This window comes from Ahaetulla prasina, chromosome 2 (assembly GCF_028640845.1).
Source record: "Ahaetulla prasina isolate Xishuangbanna chromosome 2, ASM2864084v1, whole genome shotgun sequence".
Taxonomy (NCBI): domain Eukaryota; kingdom Metazoa; phylum Chordata; class Lepidosauria; order Squamata; family Colubridae; genus Ahaetulla; species Ahaetulla prasina.
Genome location: NC_080540.1, coordinates 237,387,583 through 237,396,062, shown reverse-complemented (window position 1 = coordinate 237,396,062; position 8,480 = coordinate 237,387,583). Strand labels below are relative to the sequence as shown.

Here is an 8,480-nt window from a genome sequence, read left to right as displayed (position 1 = left end):
TCTCCAGAACCTGTCAGAACCTGCTAGATTTCACCCCTGGTACAGTCATGTACTATACATGTAAACCAGGAACTCAACTGGAGTTCTTTGCCTTTTTAAATCAGTAACGCTGACTAAGCTAACACAATCCGTTTTCTCAGAAAGATGGAGTCCAGTGTGCCTACTGTGTGTGATCCCTTGGGAAATGGTTGGCAATTCTATTTTAGAGTCACAGGACATTACCAAGCGCTTATCCTTGGTTACAATCCCAACTGGTGGACTTTGTTGCCTTGACATATCGTAAATTGTGCAGGCATGAATTGAAACTGCTCATGAACTTAATCTTATCATTCAACATAATCTCTTTTCCAATTAAATGAAAGTTGGCAGGAATTCTAACATTTAATCCAGCTGGATGAACTATTAACATTATATAGTAAGTGGTTTCTACCTAAGTGGATGAACTGCTAATTAATGGATATGCATGTAGGTAATTATATTTCTTATGTGTTGGTTAGGTCACTAATCCTGGTTTTTGCAGGTTTAAACATGGTGCTGCTGTACTTATAATTCGCGTAACATTTTAAATTGTTGTACAAATTTCCTTTTTTTAACTTTTCAGAGATGGCAAACTTAGGACAAGTTGGTGTTGGACTCCAAAGCCAGAGTCTGACGACACCTCTTTGAACTTTGTAATCAAGTACACAAAAAATTGTGAACAGTGTTATGCTGTGGTCAGAAAAACCAGTGTACAAAGCAGCAAAGCAGACATCTGGTTTAAAATTGCCAGTGAACTATAACCAACAACTTGAGCCCAAAGCAGAATACTCTCACATGAACTAAATCAGAGATTGGACAAATCTCTGGGAAGGTCACACTTTTGTCAGTCTAAGTTCAAAAAAGACACAATTCAAGCTGTCATTCTAACCAGAATGGTGCCTATGGAAACCAAGTCAACTCATATCCTCCTGTTGTGAAGTAAAAATGCAGAGGTTACATACAGTTTTGAGCTCCCTTGAAGAGCATACAGTACAGTGGTGGATTCATTTTTTTTTACTACTGGTTCTGTGGGCATGGCTTGGTGGGCATGACAGGAGAAGGATAATGCAAAATCCCCATTCCCTCCCCACTCTAGGGGAAGGATATTGCAAAATCTCCATTTCCACCCTACTCTGGGGCCAGACAGAGGTGGTATTTGCCGGTTCTCTGAACTACTCAAAATTTCCACTACCAGTTCTCCAGAACCTGTCATAACCTACTGAATAGCACCCATGTTACAGTATTACAGATTCTCTGCAGCAGAAACAGGAAAACTGTTATGTGATGGCTCTGCAATAAATATTACTGTATGCAAAAAGGCTGTTTGAAAGAAAACCAGATTGAGTTCTGGGGAGATTTTCTCCCAAATAAACGAGGACAGGCTGATGTCTCCCAAATCAAATTCCAGACCCTAAAACATTGGGCCTTGGGTAAAATGAGCCCCTGGGGTGGGGGTGGGGCTCGGAGAAAAATGTTTGTGAGATTGTTTCTTAAATGTGAAAACAGATTCAGAGAGAATAGTTTGCTCATTGGGGTTACTTTTGAAACAGATTCTGTCATATGACTCCTAATTGTAGGATATGTCTATACTAACTTGAGATTTTAAGACAACTTGTATCCCACAAATTCAGGCTCTCTTTGGTTCTGGAAAATAGCTTTAGCCGTGATTTTTTTGACAGATGGAGCTGCTCCATTCCTGTAAAAAGCCGCAAAAGCGCCTCTTGACAGTCAGCAGACACTGATGCCCCTTGCGGTCAAAAGATATTTGCAACAGTAAAATTTAAGGTAGCACCAAAACACACACACACACACACACACACACACACACATGTTCAAGATGTACCAGCAGCAAAGCTGAAGGATACCAATTTTCTGTCCCCACCCCTTCATGTTTACTAATCTCTTGTCCTTATAACATGTACTAATGTGAGTTCATAGGATGGATATATATTTGATTTTTTAAAAAATCCTGCCTTTATTACTTTGTGTAAGTAACCCCAGGTAGCAAACACACCTAACATTCCTTCCACCTCCTATTTTCCCCACAACCCTGTAAGGTGGGTTGGGCTCAAAGTGAGTGAGTGCCTGACCCAAAGTCACCCAAACCAGCTTTTCATGCCTAAAGTCAAAATAACAGTCTCTAATCTGAGCGTGGTACCTTAATCTTTATGTCAAACTGCGGATGTTTTCTTAAACCCTCTGCAACATGTCCCATTCTTTGCTTTCCGCCTTTCAAAATGGACACTTTTAAAACTGTATAGCTTCCCCAGCAGGAATCATTATGAACCTCGTTCAGAGACGTCTCCTCTTATATACAAAATCCATTCTTTCTTAGCTAAGTCGCTCCTATACTTTTTCTCCCTGGGTTCATACAGATTAAGAGTTCAAACCTGCGAAACAGAAGGCAGCGGGGCGGTTTGGTCGTGGACTTCGATGGTCTTAAGTGAATTCAGTTAAAGTTTTAAGGGGACCGCTCCTACGTCAGGAGAGGTCGGCGGGGTTGTGGGTGTAGATCCTGTCTTATTAAGGGGTCTCCCGGTTCCCCACAGAGCAATTTACACTTTCGGCCCCCTGTTGAGCAGAGCAGACAGCGATCCACCTCTCTGGAAGTACTCAAAGTGAAACAAGTGCTCAACTCTTTATTATGATGATGAGCGTTGCAAACTTTCATTTATCTTTCCCAAGTCCCGTTAAGCTTAAAGCGCCCTAGCAGGCGTTAATGGGAGAGGAGCCGCTAACTTTCGCCTTTCTGCATTTTTTTGCCCTCCGTAAGAAGCGGCGTGGAGGAACTTCCTTAATAGGAGGAGGGTGGGTGGGTTCCTCGGGGGGGGCTACTGTCAATCTTCTTAAGCCTTTCCTTTCAAGCTTTGAATGTGAGCAGCCCACTAGCCCCCCCCCGTTCCCCCTCCCCTTCTTTCCTAGAGATCGTAAAGAAAGAAAAGGGAAAAGGGGCGTGTCGACAGCGGTCCGACCAATGGCGGGTCGCGTAGCGAGGGAAAAGGGCGGAGCGACCGGAGGGGGTGTGGAGAAGAGGAGAAAGAGCGAATCAGTCGGCGGGCTCCAGCCAAGGGGGGATGTGTAATAAGGAGGAGAAGCGTTGCTAATTTTTTTTGTTTGTTTGCTTTTCCATGCATGCATAATGAGGCCGGATCAGAACACGCTGCTGCTGCCGCAGCCGCCGCCACCGCTGCGTGGAGGGCACTTTTGTATTTAAAGCCTCGCGAACGAAACACAGCTCCTCAAAAGTGTCGGCAAAGAGAGGAAGAAACGGCGCATCGCGGGAGTCGGCGGCGAGGGAAGTCGAAGTGGGAGAGCTCGGGGACCCGCGGTGAGTCCGGCTGCCTCCTCTTGTTCCAACAGCGGAAAAGTCTGCGAGGCTCAGCGCGCCTCTGGAGCCCGGCCGGGGCGCGGAAGAAGTTCAGCGCGGCCACTCGGCATGTGAAGAGATGCGCTGAGCTCCAAGAAAGAAGATCGGCATGAGAAGGAGGGAAGCCGCCGCTCCGACCCAGCAGGGAGCCCATCACCCCGCTGCTCCAGGCTTCTTTCGCCGCCTCCCGGCCTCCCCATCCCGGGAGTAAGGGGCGGAGGCTGTTGGGCTGCAAAAAAAGGAGAAGGCGCCGCTTTTCTGGGCTTTTCTGAAAAACCGTTCCCGAAGGAAGATTCCCAGGCCGCGGACGGGCGCCGGGAGGATGGATTGATGAGGGAGACCTCCATGCGCACCCTGGGCGGAACTTCCCCAAACTTTTCTACTCTCGGCAGCCGCTGGGCCGCCGCTCCCTCCGCGCTCGCTTCCCGACCACGATTGCCCTGCGGCCGCCCGCGATGGTGGCAGCCTGGCGGGGAGGAGGACGATGCCTACGGACCGCGCTGCTCCCGCGACTGGCCGCCTTGGGGCTGCGGCTGCTGCTGCTGCTGCTGGGCGCCGCCTCGCCTCCGCCGGGGGTTCACGGCCGGCGCCTGATCTGCTGGCAGGCGATGCTGCAGTGCCAGGAAGAGCCGGACTGCGGCTACGCTTACAGCCAGTATGCCGAGGCGTGCGCGCCGGTGCTCGTGGCCGAGGGGGACGGCTTTGCCGCCTCTGCGGCGGCGTCCTCCTCCTCCAATAGGCGGCGGTGCCCGAGCCATTGCATTTCGGCGCTCATCCAGCTCAACCACACCAGGCGGGGCCCGGCGCTGGAGGACTGCGACTGCGACCAGGACGAGAAGTGCCGCGCCACCAAGCGCGCTATCGAGCCGTGCTTGCCTCGGACGAGCGGCGGAGGCGGCGGGGTCGGGGGAGCCGGCGGAGGCGTGATCGGCTGCACGGAGGCGCGGCGGCGCTGCGACTGGGACAGCCGGTGCAGCGTGGCGCTCAGCCGCTACATGGCGTTCTGCGGCAAGCTCTTCAACGGCCTCCGGTGCACCCAGGAGTGCCGGGCCGTCATCAAGGACATGCTGGCCGTGCCCAAGGCGCTGCTGCTCAACGACTGCGTGTGCGACGGGCTGGAGCGGCCCATCTGCGAGTCGGTCAAGGAGAACATGGCTCGCCTGTGCTTCGGGGCCGAGGCGCTGGGGCCCGGCAGCAGCGGCGCCTCGGACGGCGTCTCCGACGACTACTACGAAGACGACTACGAGGAGGAACCCAGTCAGCCCACCAGAAATTACTTCGACGACATGGCCGCCGTGGCGGATGGCGAGGCGGCTTTCCCGAGGAAGCCCGGGGGCGGCGGGACGGCCCCTGCGGCCGCCTGGACGCTGCTCTCGCTCGCCTCCATTTTGCTGCTACTGCTGCTCTCCTAGCCTAGCCTTGGGAGGGGAGGCTCTTGAGGGGGGCCGTGGCCGAGCTGAGAGGGAAGAAAGGTGGGTTGGCCTCGTGGCGCTTGTCCCGCGTGGGGGCTTCTACTGGCCGGGTGAGGGAGGGTCTCTGAGAGCTTCCCCGGGTCTTTCCTCTTACAGGATAGCAGAATATCTCCTAAGGAACACGGTATCTTAGGAAGAGGAATCCCTCGAAACAGGCCAGTATCCTTGAGCATCTTGCCTGGGCTTCCTGGTTTCACCGGTGGAGAGAAGCTGGAAGTTGGAAGACCTCCCAGTTGACCAGTCCCTTTGCCTGGGATTTGGTTTGCTGTGTATTCCTTGCTGTACAGAGAATTTTCCTCTCCCATGGGCATTTTCTCTCTCCTTGCTTTTCTCTTAAAAACGATGCCTGAAAGGGATGCTCCTGTTGTATTAAATTCCCTTTTTGATTTAAAGAAAGGGAATCTAGTACAATTAAAAAGCTGTGGAGTTTGTTACTGGACCCTTCCTTTATTGACACTTTTCTTTTAGAAGGGTTTCCAGTTGATGTTCAAAATGAATATGCTTTGGAATTCACCTGTAGGTTTTACATATATTGCACATTAGTTATTTTATGAGAGCGTAAGAAATGTCTTGACTATGCATGTCAGGGGTGTAGATTGTGCAGTGTTTATTTTGCTGTGTGCACAGACATCACCATTTGCAGCTGCCCAATTTCATACAGCTGGTCTTTTTCTCAATCCTGTATGCATCCAACTCTGGAAATATACAGTATACATGACATACCTGTACATGTGCACTATGCAAATTATTGCCATTTGGCAAATGACTTTAAAGAACACTAAGCAGATTGTCTCATGGTTACGGTTAACTTGAAAACAATTAAATGTACCAATGACTGCTTTTTTTCCAAGCTGTCCTCAATGAAGTTGGGCAGGTTTCCCTGCAATGCTTCCAAAAGTGCTGCTTTGCATAACCATTCAACAAGTGACTTCTACCATTCAGTTAACATCCACAGAATTCATAATTATGCTTGACTGAAGATGCAGTTTTGATACTTTTTAATTGGATAGGTCTGCAGGCATAGAGGGAAGACGTTTCAGAGTTATTTTGAAGATTCATATATAGTAAGTTTAGGACTTTCTTTGCAGAATGAAGTATAATACTGGCATGTATTTGTTATCTGTGGTGATGACTGCACATACTTCAGTTTTACAGTCTTGATGCATAACCTTGGAAGCTTTAATTAGCTTCCAGGTTTTATGGGAAGTAGTAAAGACATACATAAATTTCCTATATCCCTGTGATGATACACAAGTTCATTCTATATGTCTGGGATGATATGCAACTTCATTGTTTTTCCTACAGTAATGGTTTCTTTTCCTGTTCAGGGTTTGTATTGTTTTTTTGCATCAGTTAGAATTGCAATACATAAGTTCACCAGCAAATCACTCTTGCCTCAGCCTAGGAGAAAAAAAAATGCTGAACTGTTGGCTGTTGAACAATGCAACCTTTGTCTCTAAAGAGCTCTGCACTGCCATCTTCCAAAAACACTTTTTAAACTCAATATGTACAAATATCCTGAGAAGTTATATTGCCTCTAATCCTATCAGGGGGCTGACCTCTGGTAAATTTTATATAAAATGTATTTAAAACTGGTTTTGTTACCAGCTGTTGTTACTTGTACATAGAATTTTATAAATGGTATACTTTGGGAATAATTTATTTTTTAAGAAATTAAAAGTTTTAAACGTACCCCATCTGCAAAAAAATAATACATCTGTTGCGCAAAGAAGCAGATATAATTTTGTATGTTACGGCATGCAAACAACAGTAATTCCCTAAATGAAATAATGTACAGAGCTTTTTCAAATAGATCTGAATTTAAATTTTGTATTGTTTGAGGGATTTATGAACTTTGTAGAATTGTATACATGTTTCTCTGGACTTCCTTAAACATTGTATTTTTATAGAATGTGTGAAAAGGCCCTATGTTTAAATATCTATTGAGTGTGTATTTTTATGTGTAAATTAGTAAAGAGATTTTTAAAGAAGAATTATGGTGAAGTTGTTTTTAAACCACTCCAAATAGGAACAGAGTGGATTATAAGTGGAAATAGTTGGGTATAGATTTTGTTCTTCAAATTACTTGCTATGAAATAAATTCATGGGATTCAATGGTATTCCTCTGAACAATTGAAGAACTTGCCAGCTATATCTTAAGTAAGTTGGTAATTGCTTCCCTTCAAAAAATATTTCTTTGAGCAAAGATAGTAGATACAGATATGAATTATGTTAGCATGGCCACAAGTTGGTGTTTGATTGGAGACAACTATTCCAGTTATGCATTTTGTCTTTCCACAAACAATGTTGTGTCCCAATTTTTTCACTGAAATACAAAAAAATTGTTGATGGCAATTCATAGGAAGGTCTGTTTGTATATAAGTACCAAACCCATAGTCAAATTATGTAAAGAGTACATATTTAGAATAATGATTGCTGAATTGGAGCCACTTTGCAAACCAGCTCATCTTCCTTTCATGCAGGAAAGAGCAGATATAATGAACCATGTGTGACCAACAATGACAAGCCTGTGTCTTACACTGGCCCTAGCAGTTGTTTTGCAGCCCTCTGAAGGCTGGTTTTCTGCCAGAGCTACTGATCTACACTCAAACACCCTTAGATAAATAATTACGCTCTTAAGCTGTCTCGAGTGCTGATACACTTGACCTTGTAAATAGAAATGTTTGCAGTAAGAATAAACTCTCAGCATTTGAAAATCTTTTAAACATTAACACAAAAGAGAGAGCTTGGTCCTCGGGGGATTGAGTTTGAACTGTGCCAAGCTAGGCACTTGCTTAAAAAAAAGTTTATTTATCTTGTATCCCTGCTGTTTATTTAAAACTTCTTTTTCAATGCTGTGATTGGAAGACAAGTCAGAAGATTAAAAGCTGCAACAAATAAACCTTGACTGCTGAGGAAGAAAGATCAGCAAGAACTGTTATGTTTTCTTAGATAACGTTTTTTTGGTGTGTGAAAACCATCAGACCTAAGAGTTGTTAGAAGCATTGACAAAATTGTAAATTTAGTATCTCCACCATATTGCACTACATCATTTTTTAAAGAATATTGCTTTTTTCATTAGTTCATTGAACCTGACATTAAAATAAAAAGTTCCACTTACATGTACTGAGTTTCTAATCTTCAGGATGAGTTTAAATTCTTTTTCTTAATTCAGTCACAGGAAACGAGATATTTTTAAGTCAACTTTGATGTTTGATCTGAGGTAATAGCTATCCATTCCTTATACTCTTGGGAAAGAAGCTTGGACCATAGATTTTCCTTAAAGAGAAAAATACATTGGGGAACAGAATTATTTCCTGGTACAGAAGTTAGTCCTAATTTGAGAAATTCCTGTCAAAAGTAAATGCCACATGAGGATTCTAAATGTATTCTTTGCAATTTTTTAAATAAAAACCAACCGGAGTTGAGCTCCATAGAAAAAAAAAGGATCCTAATTGATGTATTGAATGTCTTCACCCCAAAATTCTCAGTATCAACCTAGTGCCTTCCAGATGTATTGGATGTCACTCCACAATTTTGGTCTGCATGGCTGATTCTAATGACTGAGAATTAGTAATTGTGAGCTGTAGCACATCTGGAGCTCATCAAATGGATGAGATGAT

The 8,480-nt window shown here is 45.1% G+C and overlaps 1 protein-coding gene across 1 annotated transcript; it reads left to right on the top strand.

Moving 5' to 3' along the window:
* The first annotated feature begins 3,099 nt into the window (after window positions 1–3,099).
* On the top strand, window positions 3,100–6,851 carry GAS1 (growth arrest specific 1). Its single transcript, XM_058169206.1, has one exon. The coding sequence runs from the start codon at window positions 3,841–3,843 to the stop codon at window positions 4,795–4,797; it is 957 nt and encodes a 318-aa protein (XP_058025189.1). The 5' UTR covers window positions 3,100–3,840; the 3' UTR covers window positions 4,798–6,851.
* Window positions 6,852–8,480: the final 1,629 nt, after the last annotated feature.